This window comes from Chenopodium quinoa, chloroplast (assembly GCF_001683475.1).
Source record: "Chenopodium quinoa voucher IT123455 chloroplast, complete genome".
NCBI lineage: Eukaryota > Viridiplantae > Streptophyta > Magnoliopsida > Caryophyllales > Amaranthaceae > Chenopodium > Chenopodium quinoa.
The window spans coordinates 107,501-127,500 of record NC_034949.1 but is presented as its reverse complement, the minus strand read 5'-3'; the positions used below and the strand labels follow the sequence as shown (position 1 = coordinate 127,500).

The 20,000-nt window shown below is 30.9% G+C and overlaps 13 protein-coding genes and 1 non-coding gene across 14 annotated transcripts in view; 10 read left to right on the top strand and 4 right to left on the bottom strand. All coding sequences in view use genetic code 11, as the record gives it.

The window, feature by feature from the left end:
- The window catches only part of ycf1, a 5,610-nt gene extending 875 nt beyond the window's left edge, over positions 1 to 4,735 (top strand). The window contains exon 1 of the mRNA in view: positions 1 to 4,735. This exon is cut by the window's left edge and continues 875 nt beyond it. Within this exon, the coding sequence (YP_009380188.1) occupies positions 1 to 4,735 (4,735 nt within the window).
- A 278-nt stretch (positions 4,736 to 5,013) lies between these two features.
- rps15 (ribosomal protein S15) lies at positions 5,014 to 5,286 on the top strand. Its single transcript has one exon. It carries the CDS (start codon positions 5,014 to 5,016, stop codon positions 5,284 to 5,286), a length of 273 nt encoding a protein of 90 aa, YP_009380187.1.
- A 125-nt stretch (positions 5,287 to 5,411) lies between these two features.
- On the top strand, positions 5,412 to 6,593 carry ndhH. The gene has a single exon. It carries the CDS (start codon positions 5,412 to 5,414, stop codon positions 6,591 to 6,593), a length of 1,182 nt encoding a protein of 393 aa, YP_009380186.1.
- A 1-nt stretch (position 6,594) lies between these two features.
- On the top strand, positions 6,595 to 8,770 carry ndhA. The gene is made up of 2 exons: positions 6,595 to 7,149; positions 8,240 to 8,770. Exons 1-2 carry the CDS (start codon positions 6,595 to 6,597, stop codon positions 8,768 to 8,770), a joined length of 1,086 nt encoding a protein of 361 aa, YP_009380185.1.
- A 95-nt stretch (positions 8,771 to 8,865) lies between these two features.
- On the top strand, positions 8,866 to 9,369 carry ndhI. The gene has a single exon. The coding sequence runs from the start codon at positions 8,866 to 8,868 to the stop codon at positions 9,367 to 9,369; it is 504 nt and encodes a 167-aa protein (YP_009380184.1).
- Positions 9,370 to 9,680: 311 nt separating this feature from the next.
- Positions 9,681 to 10,211, top strand: ndhG. Its single transcript has one exon. It carries the CDS (start codon positions 9,681 to 9,683, stop codon positions 10,209 to 10,211), a length of 531 nt encoding a protein of 176 aa, YP_009380183.1.
- Positions 10,212 to 10,436: 225 nt separating this feature from the next.
- Positions 10,437 to 10,742, top strand: ndhE. Its single transcript has one exon. It carries the CDS (start codon positions 10,437 to 10,439, stop codon positions 10,740 to 10,742), a length of 306 nt encoding a protein of 101 aa, YP_009380182.1.
- Positions 10,743 to 11,033: 291 nt separating this feature from the next.
- On the top strand, positions 11,034 to 11,279 carry psaC. The gene has a single exon. It carries the CDS (start codon positions 11,034 to 11,036, stop codon positions 11,277 to 11,279), a length of 246 nt encoding a protein of 81 aa, YP_009380181.1.
- A 133-nt stretch (positions 11,280 to 11,412) lies between these two features.
- Positions 11,413 to 12,915, top strand: ndhD. Its single transcript is given in 1 exon segment — positions 11,413 to 12,915. A coding segment is annotated over 1 exon segment (1,503 nt).
- A 198-nt stretch (positions 12,916 to 13,113) lies between these two features.
- ccsA lies at positions 13,114 to 14,085 on the bottom strand. The gene has a single exon. The coding sequence runs from the start codon at positions 14,083 to 14,085 to the stop codon at positions 13,114 to 13,116; it is 972 nt and encodes a 323-aa protein (YP_009380179.1).
- Positions 14,086 to 14,219: 134 nt separating this feature from the next.
- trnL-UAG lies at positions 14,220 to 14,299 on the bottom strand. The gene has a single exon. It is a non-coding gene; the product is annotated as a tRNA-Leu (tRNA).
- Positions 14,300 to 15,370: 1,071 nt separating this feature from the next.
- rpl32 (ribosomal protein L32) lies at positions 15,371 to 15,544 on the bottom strand. Its single transcript has one exon. It carries the CDS (start codon positions 15,542 to 15,544, stop codon positions 15,371 to 15,373), a length of 174 nt encoding a protein of 57 aa, YP_009380178.1.
- A 953-nt stretch (positions 15,545 to 16,497) lies between these two features.
- Positions 16,498 to 18,744, top strand: ndhF. Its single transcript has one exon. The coding sequence runs from the start codon at positions 16,498 to 16,500 to the stop codon at positions 18,742 to 18,744; it is 2,247 nt and encodes a 748-aa protein (YP_009380177.1).
- ycf1 overlaps positions 18,641 to 20,000 on the bottom strand; it is a 1,554-nt gene continuing 194 nt past the window's right edge. Inside the window, exon 1 of the mRNA in view lies at positions 18,641 to 20,000. This exon is cut by the window's right edge and continues 194 nt beyond it. Coding sequence (YP_009380176.1) covers positions 18,641 to 20,000 — 1,360 coding nt within the window.

Below are 20,000 nucleotides of genomic sequence, written 5' to 3'. Positions count from 1 at the left end.
TCCGGACAAAATAAAAATGGATGAAATGGGAAAGATCCGAGTGAATGGAAAGGACAAAACAAAGGATGAATTTCACTTGCACTTAAAAGAAGCATACTATAAAAATAACCCAACTTCTTATTCTGGGAATCAAGATATTTCGAAGTTCGAAATACTTAAAGAAGAAAATAAAAACCTATTCTGGTTTCAAAAACCCCTTCTTTTTCTTCTTTTCGACTATAAACGTTGGAATCGTCCAACGCGATATATAAAAAGCAATCGGTTTGAAAATGCGGTAAGAAATGAAATGTCACAATATTTTTTTTATACATGTCAAAATGATGGAAAACAAAGAATTTCTTTTACATATCCACCTAGTTTATCCATTTTCTGGGAAATGATAAAAAGAAAGATTTCTTTGGCTACAACAGAAAAATTCTTATATGATGATGAACTATACAATTATTGGATTTATACGAACGAACAAAAAAAAAACAGCTTAAGCAATGAATTTGCTAATAGAATTACAGTTCTAGACAAAGGACTTTTTTATATAGATGTACTCGATAAAAAAACTAGATTATGCAATGATAAAACTAAAAATAAAATTGAATATTTGCAAAAAAACCACGATCCTTTATTAAATGGATCCTATCGGGGTATAATAAAAAAAAGGCTTTCATCCATTATAACGAAAACGACAGTAAAAAATTTAATAGATGAGATTTTTATAAATAAAATTCATAGTGTTCTACATAATGATTCTAATTACCAAGAATTTGAACATAAAAAAGATCAAAACTCAATATCAGCAAAAATTAGACATTTCGTTAGTCAATTTGACGGGGAAGCCACGTTCAATCAGAAGAGAGTGTCTTTACTTTCAAAACACGAACAAATTGTTTCCGAAGATCCAGAAAGATTTTTAAAATTTTTAGTTGATACAATCAGACCGGATTCCTTTCCCCAAACAATTCCAAAAGAATCGATTGGAATAAAAGAAATAAGTAAAGAGGTTCCTCGTTGGTCATACCAATTAGTCGACGATTTAGAACCAGAGGATAGACCAGATGAAAAAGACGTGTCGGTGCCAATCGATGATCAAATTCGCTCAAGAAATTGGAAAAGTGTAGTTATTTATACCGATAAGCAAGAGAATACCGACAATCCTGCCCCAAATACCGCGGATATATCTGAGCAAGCAGGTGAAGTTTCTTTGATACGTTATTCACAACAATCTGATTTTCGTCGAGAAATAATCATAGGTTCCATGCGTGTTCAAAGACGTAAAATAGTTATTTGGGAATTGTTTCAACCAAATATACATTCTCCGCTTTTTTTAGACAGAATAGATAAATCCTCTTTTTTTTCGGCTACTTTTTCCGGATTAATTAAAGGGATTTTAAAAAATTGTATGGGACAAAACTCAGAATTGCGGATTTCTGATTATAAAAACGAAGAATTGAAGGAGGAAAATAAAAATAAAAAATACAATAAAAACGACGACAAAAGCCAAGAAAACATACGAATAGAAATAGCCGAAGCCTGGGATACTATTCCATTTGCTCAAATAATAAGAGGTTTGATGCTAATAACTCAGTCAATTCTTAGAAAATATATTCTATTGCCTTTATTGATAATAGCAAAAAATTTCAGTCGTCTGTTATTATTCCAACGACCCGAGTGGTCGGATGATTTCAAAGAGTGGAATAGCGAAATGCATGTTAAATGCACCTATAACGGCGTTCAATTATCAGAAACTGAATTTCCTAAAAACTGGTTAACAGATGGTATTCAGATAAAGATATTATTTCCTTTCTGTCTAAAACCTTGGCACAGATCTATAATACAACCGTCTGATCAAGATCGAATAAAAAAAAACGAACAAAAACGAAATCGAATAGATGAGTTTTGTTTTTTAACAGTTGTGGGCCTGGAAACTGACCTTCCTTTTGGTCCTCCTCGAAAGCGGCCCTCTTTTTTTCAACCTATTTTTAAACAACTCGACAAAAAAATTCGAAAACTTCTAAAAGGGCACTTTCAAATTCGAAAAAGACTCAAAGAAAAAATTCTTTTTTTTTTTAAGTTCGAAAATGAAACAAACAATTGGATTGTTGAAATATTTCTGTTTTTAAAAAAAATAAAAAAAAAAATGTCAAACGTAAATCCAATTCGACTATTTGGATTGAGAGAAGAATCGAGTAAAAGAAAAAATGAAAAAGATTCATTAATCAAAAATCATATGATTAATGAATCATCTATTCAAACCGGATTCCTAAATTGGACAAATCCTTCAGCGACAGAAAAAAAAATGAAAGATCTGACTAGTAGAACAAGAATAATCAAAAATCAAATAGAAAAAATAGCAAAAGACAATAAAAAACTAAAGGTTAGTCCTACCAAAACACCATATGGTACGAAAAAATGGGAATCGTCAAAAAATACGAGTCATATATTAAAAAGAAGCAATGTTCGATTAATCCGTAAATTCAATTATATTTTGAAATTTTTTAGGGAAAAGATATACGTAGATATATTTTTATATATCATTAATATTTCCAGAATTAATACACAACGTTTTCTTGAATCAACAAAAAATGTAATTGAAAAATCCATTTCCAATAATGCAAAAAATCCTGAAAAGATTAATAATAAAAAAAAAATTCAGTTTATTTGGACTATAAACAAAGGATTTTTCCATTTTGTTAGTACTAATAATAATATTAGTAATAAGAATTCGAAGATTCCGTCGGATTTTTCTTTGTTGTCACAAGCTTATGTATTTTACAAATTATCCCAAGCCAAAATTTTGAACTTATATGGATTAAAATCGGTCCTTCAGTATCGGGGAATATCTTTATTTCTTAAAAATGAAATAAAAGATCTTTTTGGAACCCAAGGAATAGCTCATCCCGAGCTAAAGACTAGAAAACTTCCGAATTCTGGGCTGAACCAATGGAAAAACTGGCTAAAATTGAAAAATAATTATCAATACGATTTATCTCAGATAAAATGGTCGCAATTAGTGCCACAAAAATGGCGAAATAGAGTAACTGAACACTGTGAGGTTGAAAATAAAAATTTCGAAAAAAGCAAAACGAATTCATATCAAAAAGAACAATTAATTAATTACACAAATAATTCTGAAAACCGTTTATTGTTATTGCCAGATCAAAAATCGAATTTTAAAAAGAATTATAGATATGATGTTTTATCATATAATTTTTTTTTTTATGAAGATAAGAATGATTCATATAGGTATAGTTATGGAATACCATTCCAAGGAAATAAAAACCAAGAATTTTCTTATACTTCTAATTACAACAAAACTAAAGACAAATTTATTGACATGGCGTGGAATATCCCGATCACTAATTATTTTTTTTTAGGAAGAAAAACTATTTTGGATAGAGAAAAAACGATAGATAGAAAATATTTGGATTTGAAAATTCTCCATTTTTGTCTTAGAAAAAAAGTCGACGTTGAGACCTGGGTCAATATCAGTACTAGCATGAATGAAAAAACAAAAACTGAATCTAAGAACTATCAAATTGTTGATAAAATTGATAAGAAAAGTCTTTTTTATCGCACAATTTATCAAGAAATCAGCCAACCTGATAAAAAAAAAAATTTTTTTGATTGGATGGGAATGAATGAAGAAATACTGAGCTGTCCCATATCAAATTTGGAATTTTGGTTTTTCTCCGAATTTGTCTTATTTTATAATGCATATAAAATGAAACCGTGGGTTATACCAATTAACCTGCTTTTTTCAAATTATAGTGTAAGTGAAAAGGTTAGTGAAGATAAAAGCATCAATAGACATAAAAAAATAAATTCTTTTATACCATCAAATGAAAAAATATATTTTGAATTAAAGAATCAGAATGAAGATGAAAAGGAACTCATAAGTCAAGAAAATCTTGGATCCGATGTTCACGAAAACTCTGAATCTGTTTTCTCAAATGCACAAACAGATATTGAAGAAGATTATATAGGATCAGATATGAAAAAGCCGAGAAAGAAAAAGCAACCCACGAGGGGTACAGAAGTAGAAATTGATTTATTCCTGAAAAGATATTTGCTTTTTCAGTTGAAATGGGCAGATTCTTTAAATCAAAAGCTGATCAATAATATCAAAGTATATTGTCTTGTGCTTCGATTGATAAATCCAATAGAAATTCTTCTATCCTCGATAGAAAGAAAAGAACTGAGTATGGATATAATGCTGGATCGGAAAGATTTAACTCGTTCAAATTTGCTAAAAAACGGGGTATTGATTATTGAACCGATTCGTCTGGCTATAAAAGGCAACGGGCAATTTCTTCTGTATCAAACCATAGGGATTTCGTTAGTTCATAAGAGTAAACACCACAATAATCAAAAACGATACAGTGAGAATGGTGATAAAAAATTTTTAGGTAAAAGAGACAAAAACAATTTTGATTTGTTTCCTCCCGAAAATCTTTTATCGCCTAGGCGTCGTAGAGAGTTAAGAATTCGAATTTGTTTGAATTCAAGGAACGATAATGGTGTGAATTTAAACCCAATAGAGAATCGAATAAAAAACTGTAGTCAATTTTTTGATGAAAACAAAGATCTTGATCGAGATAAAAATAGACTTAAAAAATTAAAATTCTTTCTTTGGCCCAATTATCGATTAGAGGATTTAGCTTGTATGAATCGTTATTGGTTTGATACTACTAACGGAAGTCGTTTTAGTATGTTAAGAATACATATGTATCCGCAATTTTAAATTGATTTATGATACATTTGATTTCCTATTATTTGGTAGATAAATAGATACATAGCCACGCTGTTGTACATTCAATTCCGATCCATGATACTAATTCGATGACGTATCCACTATATCCGAAATGAATCAACATAATAAACCTTATAAAGTTTCAAAGTTTCTTTGATAAAATAAATCAATTAAGGTATTGTATATACCAGATTAAAATAGCTGGCATTATTATTACTGATCGGTAAAATTCAATATTTGCTAAAACAGGTAAGGAAGGTTAAGAATTTATGAAAAAAAATTCATTCATATCCGTTATTTCGGAGGAAAAAAAAGAAGAAAACAGAGGGTCTGTTGAATTTCAAGTAGTCGGTTTTACCAATAAGATACGAAGACTTACTTCCCATTTGCAATTGCACAAAAAAGACTATTCATCTCAGCGAGGGCTACGAAAAATTCTGGGAAAACGTCAACGACTGCTAGCTTATTTGTCAAAGAAAAATGAAATACGTTATAAAGAATTAATAAGTCAATTGAACATTCGAGAACTAAAAACACGTTAATGTGAAGAGTTGTTTTGAATTATAATTATTTGATTTATTAGATCTTGAATTTTGATGAATACCTTGTTGTTTTCAGCAATTCATGCAAAAATGAATTTGTGAAAGAATGAATCGGAGAAAAACCTATGACTGTACCAACTACCAGAAAAGACTTCATGATAGTCAATATGGGCCCTCACCATCCATCAATGCATGGTGTTCTCCGACTCATCGTTACTTTAGACGGTGAAGATGTTATTGACTGTGAACCAATAGTAGGTTATTTACACAGAGGTATGGAAAAAATTGCAGAAAACCGAACAATTATACAATATCTGCCTTATGTAACACGTTGGGATTATTTAGCTACTATGTTTACAGAAGCAATAACTGTAAATGGACCAGAACAATTGGGAAATATTCAAGTACCTAAAAGAGCTAGCTATATTCGAGTGATTATGTTGGAGTTAAGTCGAATAGCTTCTCATTTATTATGGCTCGGCCCTTTTATGGCGGATATCGGGGCGCAAACCCCCTTCTTCTATATTTTCAGAGAAAGGGAATTAATATATGATTTATTCGAAGCTGCCACCGGTATGAGAATGATGCATAATTATTTTCGTATTGGAGGGGTAGCTGCCGATCTACCTTATGGATGGATAGAGAAATGTTTAGATTTTTGTGATTATTTTTTAATAGGACTTGCTGAATACCAAAAGCTTATTACGCGAAATCCCATTTTTTTAGAACGAGTTGAGAATGTGGGCATTATTGGTGGCGAAGAAGCAAAAAATTGGGGTTTATCGGGCCCTATGCTACGAGCTTCCGGAATACAATGGGACCTTCGTAAAGTGGATCATTATGAATGTTATGACGAATTTGATTGGGAAGTTCAATGGCAAAAAGAAGGAGATTCATTAGCTCGTTATTTAATACGAATCGGTGAAATGGCCGAATCTGTAAAAATTATTCAACAAGCTCTAGAAGCAATTCCAGGAGGTCCCTATGAGAATTTAGAAATCCGACGCTTTAATAGAATAAAATATCCTGAATGGAATGATTTTGAATATCGATTCATTAGTAAAAAGCCATCTCCTGCTTTTGAATTGTCGAAACAAGAACTTTATGTAAGAGTCGAAGCACCAAAAGGTGAATTAGGGATATTTTTGATCGGAGATCAGAGTATTTTTCCTTGGAGATGGAAAATTCGCCCTCCGGGTTTTATCAATTTGCAAATTCTTCCTCAGTTAGTTAAAAAAATGAAATTGGCTGATATTATGACGATATTAGGTAGCATAGATATCATTATGGGAGAGGTTGATCGTTGAAATGATAATTGATACAACAACAAAAGTACAAGCTATCAATTCTTTTTCCAGATTGGAATCCTTAAAAGCGGTTTATGAGACTACATGGATCCTTTTCCCTATTTTGATTCTTGTATTGGGAATTACCATAGGTGTACTAGTAATTGTGTGGTTAGAAAGAGAAATATCTGCAGGGATACAACAACGGATTGGACCTGAATATGCTGGTCCTTTGGGAATTCTTCAAGCTCTAGCGGACGGAATAAAACTACTTTTTAAAGAAAACCTTCTTCCATCTAGAGGGGATGCACTTTTATTTAGTATCGGACCTTCTATAGCAGTCATATCAATTCTACTAAGTTATTCAGTAATTCCTTTTGGTTCTCGCCTTGTTCTAGCCGATCTCAATATTGGTGTTTTTTTATGGATCGCTATTTCAAGCATTGCTCCCATTGGACTTCTTATGTCAGGATATGGATCAAATAATAAGTATTCCTTTTTAGGTGGTTTACGGGCTGTTGCCCAATCAATTAGTTATGAAATACCATTAACTCTATCTGTATTATCAATATCGCTACGTGTGATTCGTTAAAACATGGGTCTTCACCCTTCCCTGTTTATTTTTAAGTTTCTAAAAAGAAAAATGTATTGAATAGGATCTTTTTTTTATTCACGGGGCGGGTTGATTAAAGTAAATCAGATAGTTAGATGAGTGAAAGAAAACAGCTTCGAAATTTGCAGTAAAAAATTGAATCTCATTGCCTATGTACAAGGGTTAAAAACATAAACAGTCAAGGTTATTTCCCCCAATATTGGTTAATTAGTCATCATTACTTGAAGCGGGTTGAAAAGAACAATTCTATGAAGTTTTTACTATCTTTTTTTTTTGATGTATTACCATACATGACTTACCATAGAAATTGACCAAAAAAGTGGATGATTAGGAACACCAAAGTACACAAAGGATTTGTAATAGAGATTATGTAAGTTATCTGAAGAAAGATTTTTACATAAAAGAAATACTAATTGAGGCTTTAAATTTGTAGAAATGATCAAGCAGTACTCCCACAAATTTCGATCCAGAGTATGCTCCTATCCACCGATTAAATGAATGACTATCAGGAACGAAGTAATCTTTTACTTTTCCCACTGAATAAAAGAAATAAGAGGGACGAAAAAAAAGGGATATTATAGTAATAGAATCCAAAAAAAAGATCTTTTTCCAATATCGATATTCACGGAAATTCCATTTTGATCATAGCATAAATCATGAATGAATGTTTCCTTTTTTCGGAATATAATAAAAAAAAAATAAGAATACGGCGAAATTTTTATTGATAATTGATATTTAGTAAAATTAGTAAAAAGTGTTTTTTATTCAAGAATTAAGTTATTACTCAATAAAAAGGAAATTCTTCAAAATTTAAGTAAAGGATGAGATCAATTCCGAAGCAATTTTTTATAGTATAGCAGACAGAATTTTATTGGTCTAATTCAGGATTTTTCGATTTATTTTCACTTTCGTTATCCTACAAGCATATCAAGATTAAAGAATATCGAATTAATCCTTAGATTTATTTATGGCTCTTGAGGAGCCGTATGAGGTGAAAATCTCATGTACGGTTCTGGAATAGCGATGACAAGGGTGATCTTATCTTCGACTATAATTATCTAACAGTTCAAGTACAGTTGATATAGTTGAGGCACAGTCAAAATATGGTTTTTGGGGATGGAATTTGTGGCGACAACCCATAGGGTTTATTGTTTTTATAATTTCTTCTCTAGCAGAATGCGAGAGATTACCTTTTGATTTACCAGAAGCCGAAGAAGAATTAGTAGCGGGTTATCAAACCGAATATTCCGGTATTAAATTTGCTTTATTTTATGTTGCGTCTTATTTAAATCTATTAATCTCTTCATTATTTGTAACCGTTCTTTACTTGGGCGGTTGGAATCTCCCTATTCCATCCATATTCATCTCTGAGTTTTTTAAAATAGATGGAGTCTTTGGAACGACAATTTGTATTTTCATTACATTAGCTAAAACTTTTTTGTTCTTGTTCATTTCTATCGCAACAAGATGGACTTTACCTCGACTGAGAATGGACCAATTATTAAATCTTGGATGGAAATTTCTTTTACCTATTTCTTTAGGTAATCTATTATTAACAACTTCTTCCCAACTCTTTTCATTATAAATTCTAAAAACAAAGAATATTTACTATAATCTAATTTACAACTTGTCAGAAACAAGAGAAAGAAAAAAATCTTATTTTTTATTGATATTTACTCTATGTTCCCTATGGTAACTGGGTTCATCAATTATGGTCAACAAACAATACGGGCAGCAAGGTACATCGGTCAAAGTTTTATGATTACCCTATCCCACGCTAATCGTTTACCTGTAACTATTCAATATCCTTATGAGAAATTGATCACATCGGAGCGTTTTCGTGGTCGAATTCACTTTGAATTTGATAAATGCATTGCTTGTGAAGTGTGTGTTCGTGCATGTCCTATAGATTTGCCTGTTGTTGATTGGAAATTGCAAATGGATATTCGAAAGAAACAGTTGCTTAATTACAGCATTGATTTCGGAATTTGTATATTTTGTGGTAATTGTGTTGAGTATTGCCCAACAAATTGTTTATCAATGACTGAAGAATATGAGCTTTCTACTTATGATCGTCACGAATTAAATTATAATCAAATTGCTCTAGGTCGTTTACCAATATCAATAATCGACGATTACACAATTCGAACAATTTTGAATTCGCCAGAGCAAGCCCGTGATTGAAGAGCAATTTCCACCTATTAAATTAAAGCTATTTTATATTCTTGTTCAATAACTAGAAATTCTGATTATTCTTATTTATTGGTGAAAATCGCAACTTTAGTAGTATTTAAAATTGATTTACTCCAATGATTTTAAAGAGTAACGACCCTTTCAGCTAAAAAAGAATATCAAAGGCCCAACAACTTTACTTTATTCACATCAAGTCATACACATTAGGATTTCCCAATTAGGAGCGCATAAACTTCTTTTTCCTGTTCACATCAATAAGATCATGAAACATTCCGATTTTTTTATCTCTTATTTTATATATAATGGATTTACCTGGACCAATACATGATTTTCTTTTAATTTTTTTGGGGTTGGGTCTTATATTAGGGGGGCTAGGAGTGGTATTATTTACCAATCCAATTTTTGCGGCCTTTTCATTGGGATTGGTTCTTGTGTGTATATCTTTATTCTATATTCTAGCAAACTCCCATTTTGTAGCTTCTGCACAACTCCTTATTTATGTGGGAGCTATAAATGTATTAATCATATTTTCTGTAATGTTCATGAATGGCCCAGAATATGACAAAAAGTTTCATCTGTGGACTGTTGGGGACGGGGTTACTTCATTGGTTTGTATAAGTCTTTTTGTTTCATTAATTATTACTATTATAAATACGTCCTGGTATGGTATTATTTGGACTACAAAATCAAACCTGATTCTAGAACAAGATTTGATAAATGCTAGTCAACAAATTGGAATTCATTTATCAACCGATTTTTTTCTTCCATTTGAACTCATTTCAATAATTCTTTTAGTTGCTTTAATAGGTGCAATTTCCGTGGCTCGTCAATAATAATATTTCTTTTTTAAAACGAGTAATCCAAATAAAAAGTCTATTTTTTGCATTTTCATTCATGAATTCCTTTCGAAACTTTTAGTTCAACAAATTTTTTATTAGCCTAGTTTTTGTTCTTAATTCTAACTGAAATTCTAACTTAACTTGTTATATTCTAGTCAATCAAAGTAGTTTAATTGTTGTTCATATTGAAATGAATCATGATTCATAAGGGGTTGGTCAATGATACTCGAGCATGTACTTGTTTTGAGTGCTTTTTTATTTTCTATCGGGATTTATGGATTAATCACGAGCCGCAATTTGGTTCGAGCTCTTATGTGTCTTGAACTTATATTGAATGCAGTTAATCTAAATTTTGTAACATTTTCTGATTTTTTTGATAATCGCCAATTAAAAGGAAGCATTTTCTCAATTTTTGTTATAGCCATTGCAGCCGCTGAAGCAGCTATTGGACCGGCTATTGTTTCTTCAATTTATCGTAACAGAAAATCAACTCGTATCAATCAATCGAATTTATTAAATAAATAGTATTTCTTTTTTTAATTTTATTAGAATTTTCACAAATTCGATTTTAGAAATTAAAATTTGAATATTCAGCAATTCAAATTAGATTACTAGATCTTGCACCTTAAGGTATACTTTCATAAAGTGTAATAAATCAAAGTATTTTGGATCTCTTTTCCATTTCCTATCCAGAAATAGGTTGATTCCAAAAATTCTGGGAAATTATTGATTCGTCTAGTATTTGAATATGTATTTCATTTTTTTTACTAGAACTAGATCGAAAATTAATCAAGTGAAAAAAAAATTCTAGACCCAATGTCGCATTCAGTTAAAATTTATGATACATGTATAGGGTGTACTCAATGTGTCCGAGCTTGTCCCACGGATGTATTAGAAATGATACCTTGGGATGGATGTAAAGCGAAACAAATAGCTTCTGCTCCAAGAACAGAAGATTGTGTCGGTTGTAAGAGATGTGAATCCGCTTGTCCAACGGATTTTTTAAGCGTTCGAGTTTATCTATGGCATGAAACCACTCGCAGTATGGGTCTAGGTTATTGATATAATTCAGAAAATTCCATTTGAATCCATTTATTCTATTTGGATTTTTTTTACCGACAAAAATCCGTACCAAAAACGAAATTTATTTCTTTTGGGGTACGGGTTTTTTGTCCAAGTATATCTTGTCTTTACCACGAATTATTTTCCCTGGTTAACAACAATTGTAATTTTGCCCATATTTGCAGGTTCTTTAATTTTCGTATTTCCTCAGAGAGGGAATAAGATTATAAGGTGGTATACTATATGCATTTCGGTTTTGGAGCTCCTTCTAATAACTTATGCATTTTGTTATCATTTCCAACCGGATGATCCATTAATCCAACTGGGCGAAGATTATAAATGGATCAACTTTTTTGATTTCCATTGGCGATTAGGAATCGATGGACTTTCGATAGGACCTGTTTTACTAACAGGATTCATTACGACTTTAGCTACTCTAGCCGCTTGGCCAGTTACTCGAGATTCGCGATTATTCCATTTCTTGATGTTAGCAATGTACAGTGGTCAAATAGGATTATTTTCGTCCCGAGATCTTTTACTTTTTTTCATAATGTGGGAATTAGAATTAATTCCTGTTTATCTACTTTTATCCATGTGGGGGGGAAAGAAACGTCTCTACTCCGCTACGAAATTTATTTTGTATACTGCGGGGGGTTCTATTTTTCTATTAATGGGAGTTCTGGGTGTTGGTTTATATGGTTCCAATGAACCAACATTAAATTTAGAAACATTAGTTAATCAATCGTATCCTGTGTCATTAGAAATAATATTCTATATTGGATTTTTTATTGCGTTTGCTGTCAAATTACCGATTATACCTTTACATACATGGTTACCCGATACCCACGGAGAAGCACATTATAGTACTTGTATGCTGCTAGCCGGAATCTTATTAAAAATGGGAGCGTATGGGTTGGTTCGGATCAATATGGAATTATTACCTCACGCTCATTCTATATTTTCTCCTTCGTTGATGATAATAGGCACAATACAAATAATCTATGCAGCTTCAACATCTCCTGGGCAACGTAATTTAAAAAAAAGAATAGCCTATTCTTCCGTATCTCACATGGGTTTCATAATTATAGGAATTAGTTCTATAACCGATACCGGCCTTAATGGGGCCATTTTACAAATAATTTCGCATGGATTTATTGGTGCTGCGCTTTTTTTCTTAGCAGGAACTAGTTACGATAGAATACGCCTTGTTTTTCTCGATGAAATGGGTGGAATAGCGATTCCAATGCCAAAAATATTCACACTCTTCAGTAGCTTTTCAATGGCATCTCTTGCATTACCCGGCATGAGTGGTTTCATTGCGGAATTAATAGTATTTTTTGGACTAATTACCAGCCAAAAATATCTTTTAATACCAAAAATACTAATTACTTTTGGAATGGCAATTGGAATCATATTAACTCCTATTTATTCATTATCTATGTCACGTCAAATGTTCTATGGATATAAATTATTTAACATTTCCAACTCTTTTTTTTTTGATTCTGGGCCGCGAGAGTTGTTTGTTTCGACTGCTATCTTTTTACCAGTAATAGGTATTGGGATTTACCCGGATTTCGTTCTCTCACTATCAGTTGAAAAAGTAGAAGCTATTTTATCCAATTATTTTTATAGATAGATTTCCTTTCATTTAATGAAATGAAAAAAGCAGTCTTCTTTACATAAGACGAAGGAAGACAAAATTGGAATTCTAATCAGTCATTTTTGATGTTTGTGAGAACCATTTAAATCATGATTTAAATGGTTCTCACCTGTTTCTAAGAAACTTGCTTATGACTTGTACTATAATCTGTATTCATAAGGTCCTTTCTTCCCTTTAATTAAGCGTTAATGTAAATGAGCCATAACTATGTAGCCCTATTCCTAATAGATTAACCCCAAAATAGCATATCCAAATTATAAGAAAGCCTATAAAAGCCACAATTGCAGAATTTGCACCTCGAAAATTTTTATTTGTTCGAATATGTAAATAAATTGCAAATATGGTCCAAGTAATAAATGCCCAAGTTTCCTTTGGGTCCCAATTCCAATATGATCCCCATGCCTCATTGGCCCATACTGCTCCTGAAAGAATACCTATGGTTAAAAAGATAAATCCTAGACTAATAACACGATAACTCCAATGATCCAGTTGTTCAATCAATTGGGACCTGTAATAATTTCGAACAGAGGAGGGCGAAACATTTTGTACAATATTGCCTTTTTCATTTATGTATTGAACCTCACTGAAGAAAAATGACTCATTTAATAAAAGGTTTCGTTTATCAAAAACCCTTATAATATCTTTTTGAAATAGAATGATTAGAAGTGTTACAGATAATAATGATCCGAATAAAAGAGCTGCATAACCCAATACCATCATACTTACATGCATCATCAACCACTGGGATTGGAGAGCGGGTACTAATATTCCGGATTGATGCATTTCAGTTAAGAGACCCGATGTAGCGAATCCTTGGGTAAAAATAGCACTTGGTGCGGTTATTGTACTTAAAGAGTTTTTCTCTTTTTTAAAAAAAAGGGGAATCATATAAATAAGGTATAAACTCCAAGAAAGGAATATTAATGATTCATATAGATCACTTAATGGCAAATGCTTCCAATAAACCCAACGAGTAACTAATAACCCTGTTATAGAGAAAAAAGTAACTATCATGCCTTTTTCTAATGAATTATATAGTCCTACTATTTCATTGACGAATAAAGTTATCAAATGGAGTATAATTACTGCGGAAACCATCGAAAAGGAAATATGAGTTAAAATCTGCTCTAAAGTCGATAATATCATATAGAATATATAAATAAAAAAATCCTTCAATTACAAATTATGAAACGGAAATTAAGAAAAAAAATTATTTCATTTTCATTATTTATTTTAGGTTATAGGACTTCTGAAATTTTGTGAGAATTTGTAAGATGGCATGCCGCCACTCGGACTCGAACCGAGATGCTCTCGCACTGCTTCCTAAGAGCAGCGTGTCTACCGATTTCACCATAGCGGCTTGTTTGAAATCATAATAACCCGTTTTTAGTCAATCGTCGAGATTAATTCAATCCAACATTTTTTTCGAACCAGTTCGGTTTGCAAATTCTTTTTTATTCACGAATTGAAATGGTTCATATTCATAGTAATAATTATATATTACTTAAGGTTTTTTGTTATTTTTCGTGAATTTTTTTTCATAAGACTGCTTTAATCTGTCAATGGACTCTCATGTAGTTTATGTTTTCATGAACTGAAACCTCTCTAACTAGAAAATTCTTCCTTGCATTCCAGGATAGACCTCAACAAAGTTCTTTCTCATTTTCTTTTCAGTTAGTAATGAGATAAATTAAATTTTTTAGCGGATTTCAAAAATAACAAATATATAGACCCTTTCAATACATAAAAAATCGAATATTTTAGCTCTCAATTTCAACACGAGATCGAGGGACTTTCTTTTCTGTAAATAGATAGTTTTTTATCCAAAAAAAGCAATTAATCGGTAGAATTTTTCTTCTTAAGTATTGAACTGAATATTTCATATAAAAAAGTTTTGATCCCTATGGAAACGTATTAAAAAAAATTTGCGTCTAAAAAAACGAAAGGATTTTTTGATTGATTTAAACCGGACGAATATATAATAAAGCAATTTCGAGAAATAATGCTTCTGTAAGTTACCGTTTAACCGTTTTTGATTTGCCCTTTTTTATAAAATCTACAAATTCTATAAGTCGAGAAAACTTTTCATTTTTTTGTCAAAAAAATGAGGTTGATGGGGAAAAAAATCCCCATCTTTTATCTTTTAAATAATAAACTAAAATAAAAAAAGAAGTTGATGAAATCTTCGATATATAATCTATATATCGATAGTTTTTCAACAAAAAACATAAAGTACTATGTTAGTGTTGTCAATAAGATTTCTTATTCTCCATATCATAAGAAAAAGTTACAAAATTTTCTAGTTCAAAAAAATAGTAATTTATAAATACAAACCTCCCTAAATCCTTTATTTTCGATTTTTTGATTCTAAACGAAAAATGGAATTTTTTCGAATTTGTTATACCATTTTTTTTAGTCAGGTCGATTTCGATTATTCCAAGGTTTGATTACTTATTTTTCGTACAAAAAAACTTTTCGAATTCCCGGTAGAAAGAGATTTTGCTAACGAAAAGGCTCTTAATGCCGCCCAATACCCCCCTTTTTTCCAAATATTTTTACGAATACGCTTTTTGTAAATTGAAGTACGTTTTTTTGGAACTGCCATTTAAAATTGAAAAAATTCATTATTCAGTGTTATAGTTGGATGTGAAAGACATCTATTGTTCAAATGAATTCGTATTTTCTATTAATTATCTATGTATTTAGATTCTAGGTGATATCTTTTTTTTAATAAAAAATTGACAAGGATAACTATAAATAGAAACTAGAAATAAATTTTCTATATTTCGATAGAACTAATCGAAAATATTTGATTAGGAGAAACTAAAAATTCTCCTGCCTAGAATGTCCATAAAAAAATTCGTATGAAATCGAGTAAGATTAATTAAAATTTAATAATGAATACTAATTTCGAGTTATATCCCTGTTTATTTTTCATGTGGTGGATTCAATTTCGATGTACGTGATAAATCACATTCAAAATTTGATGCACCCCTATCTTAATTGAAAAACTTTTATTTATTTCTTTGCAAAGTGAAATGATCCCAATAAATGAATTTGTTTAAAAGATCTATAATTTGAGGCATTTTTTTATTCTATGTTATAGAAACTAAAAAGTAAAGTAACAGATATTCTAAAAAAGAATATCGAAAAAAAGAAATAATTACTAAAAAGACTTTTTTCTACAGTTTTGGTTGGAATGAAAGACAATTAAACCATTTTGCAAAAAATCAGGTAATAATTCGAAATAAACTACAGAATAAATAAATTATTTTAATTTAATTAATAATTAATTTATTTTTTTCATTATTGACTTTAGTAGATATTTAGTCGATTTTCTGATTCATAGTCTTTTTTAGTCGAATTTGGATGTTTTAAATATATATTTGAAATAACTTAAATGGAAATAAAAGGGAAATTTTTTTTAGTTTCCTACTTCATAGGCTTCGAAAAGTTCTGTTTATTGACCGACTTCTTTCAAAAGAGACAAGAGCCAGTGAATGGTAAACAAAATAATTTAAATTAATTAAATAGAAAAATTTTCTATTCTAGTATATTATGGAACATATATACCAATATGCATGGATTATACCTTTCCTTCCACTTCTAGTTCCTTTGTTAATAGGATCTGGACTTTTATTTTTTCCGATGGCAACAAAAAATCTTCGACGTATATGGGCTTTTTCGAGTATTTTGTTATTAAGTATAGTTATGCTTTTTTCCATGAAGCTGGCTATTCAACAAATAAATAATAATTCTATTTATCAATATTTATGGTCTTGGACGATTAATAATGATTTTTCTTTAGAATTTGGCTACTTAATAGATCCACTTACTTCTATTATGTCAATGTTAATAACTACTGTTGCAATTCTGGTTCTTATTTATAGTGATAATTATATGTCTCATGATCAAGGATATTTGAGATTTTTTGCGTATATGAGTTTTTTCAATACTTCTATGCTGGGATTAGTTACTAGTTCGAATTTAATCCAAATTTATATTTTTTGGGAATTAGTTGGAATGTGCTCATATCTATTAATAGGTTTTTGGTTCACACGCCCTATTGCCGCAAATGCTTGTCAAAAAGCGTTTGTCACTAATCGTGTAGGAGATTTTGGCTTATTATTAGGAATTTTAGGTTTTTATTGGATAACAGGCAGTTTCGAGTTTCGAGATTTGTTTGAAATATTTAAAAATTTAATTAATAATAACGAGGTGAATTCTTTATTTTGTATTTTATGTGCTTTCTTGTTATTTGCCGGTGCAGTTGCTAAATCGGCCCAATTTCCCCTTCATGTATGGTTACCTGATGCTATGGAGGGGCCTACTCCTATTTCAGCTCTCATCCATGCTGCTACCATGGTCGCCGCGGGAATTTTTTTAGTTGCTCGACTGCTGCCTCTTTTCCTAATTCTACCTTCCATAATGTATGGAATTTCTTTTATAGGTATAATAACAGTACTACTAGGAGGAACCTTAGCTCTTGCTCAAAAAGACATTAAGATAAGTTTAGCTTATTCTACAATGTCTCAGTTGGGTTATATGATGTTAGCTCTAGGTATGGGTTCTTATCGAGCTGCTTTATTTCATTTGATTACTCATGCTTATTCAAAAGCATTATTGTTTTTAGGATCTGGATCTCTTATTCATTCAATGGAAACTGTTGTTGGATATTCTCCGAATAAAAGTCAGAATATGGTTCTTATGGGGGGGTTAACAAAACATGTACCAATTACAAAAACCTCTTTTTTAATAGGTACACTTTCGCTTTGTGGTATTCCGCCTCTTGCTTGTTTTTGGTCCAAAGACGAAATTCTTAATGATAGTTGGATATATTCACCAATTTTTGCAATAATAGCTTATTTCACAGCCGGATTAACCGCTTTTTATATGTTTAGAATCTATTTACTTACGTTTGAAGGGCATTTAAACGCTTTTTTAAAAAATTATAGTGGAAAAAAAAGCAGTTCTTTTTATTCAATATCTTTATGGGGTCAAGAAGGATTGAAAAGCATTAATCAAAAATTTCTTTTATTAACCTTATTAACAATGAATAAGAAGGAAAGGGTTTCTTTTTTTTCGAAAAAACCATATCAAAATCAAATTAATGGAAATTTAAGAAAAATGCTTCGATCTTTTATTACTATTATTGATTTTGACAATAAGAATATTTCTGCCTATCCTCATGAATCCGATAATACTATGTTATTTCCTCTGATTTTATTGATTCTGTTTACTTTCTTCATTGGAATCATAGGAATTCCATTCAATCAAGAAGGAATAGCTTTGGATATATTAACGAAATGGTTAACCTCATCTATGAATCTTTTAGATTCAAATTCCGAAAATTCTGTTGACTCGTATGAATTTTTGATAAATGCAACTTTGTCTGTTAGTATAGCTTTTTTTGGAATATTTATAGCTTTTTTGTTTTATAAACCCGCTTATTCATCGTTAAAAAATTTTGACTTAATTAATTTATTTGATAAAAGAGGGCAAAAAAGAATTTTGGGGGACAAGCTGATAAATATTATATATAATTGGTCTGCTAACCGTGGTTATATCGATGCTTTTTACGCAAAATTTTTAATTAAGGGTGTAAGAGGTTTGGCTGAACTAGTTTCATTTTTTGATAGACGAATAATTGATGGAATTCCGAATGGTTTTGGTGTTACAAGCTTTTTTGTAGGTGAGGGTATCAAATATGTAGGGGGCGGGCGAATCTCCTCTTATCTTTTTTGGTATTTTTTTTATGTATCAATTTTATTTCTTTTTTTTGCAAATATTCAATTTTATTTTTAGTTTTATCATTGCATAATCTAGTTTTTTTATCGAGTACATCTATATAAAAAAGTCCTTTGTCTAGAACTGTAATTCTATTAGCAAATTCATTGCTTAAGCTGTTTTTTTTTTGTTCGTTCGTATAAATCCAATAATTGTATAGTTCATCATCATATAAGAATTTTTCTGTTGTAGCCAAAGAAATCTTTCTTTTTATCATTTCCCAGAAAATGGATAAACTAGGTGGATATGTAAAAGAAATTCTTTGTTTTCCATCATTTTGACATGTATAAAAAAAATATTGTGACATTTCATTTCTTACCGCATTTTCAAACCGATTGCTTTTTATATATCGCGTTGGACGATTCCAACGTTTATAGTCGAAAAGAAGAAAAAGAAGGGGTTTTTGAAACCAGAATAGGTTTTTATTTTCTTCTTTAAGTATTTCGAACTTCGAAATATCTTGATTCCCAGAATAAGAAGTTGGGTTATTTTTATAGTATGCTTCTTTTAAGTGCAAGTGAAATTCATCCTTTGTTTTGTCCTTTCCATTCACTCGGATCTTTCCCATTTCATCCATTTTTATTTTGTCCGGATCCTTCTTTTCTTCCGAAAAAAGGGAAGGAGAAGGATCTTCTTCGGTGAATCCCTCTTCTTCCTGTTTAGTCTCCTTCGTTTCGGAAGTTTTTTCTATTTCTACATCTGTTTCTTCCTCACTTTCTTTCGTTTCTGGAGTTTCGTTCAGTTTCTTAGTAAAAATAGGTGACGGCATTCTGCCTAAATAGTAGACACAGGTAATAAAGAAGAGAATACTAAAGATTCGAGCCATAGAATTTCTCAATTCTGACACAAGGTACTTATTAGATCTAATAGAATGATTTTGCTGTATCCAGACTAATACCAATCCAACCCATTTCATGAATAAAATGTGACCAATTAACCAACCAACAAAACTACTTGTTACAAATAGCATCTTGTTGTTGCATCGAAACATATAAATGTTGACTAATCGGGCTAACATTGAACTTGGTAAAATGAAATAGTTGAATAATTGAAAAATGAGATTATTCAGGAATACACATTGAATGCTGAGATTACGCATTGAATTTCTGCTAGTCGATCCATAATCAAAAAAGTGTTTGTGATTGTTCCAGAAGAAATGAAACAAAAGATAGGGTAGAGCTAGGACAGTTATTGTATGAGGTCTACCCAATGCTAGATGCAGGGGCGTATAATAGATCGATATGAACATCATGAGCTGTCCCATAATAAAACCA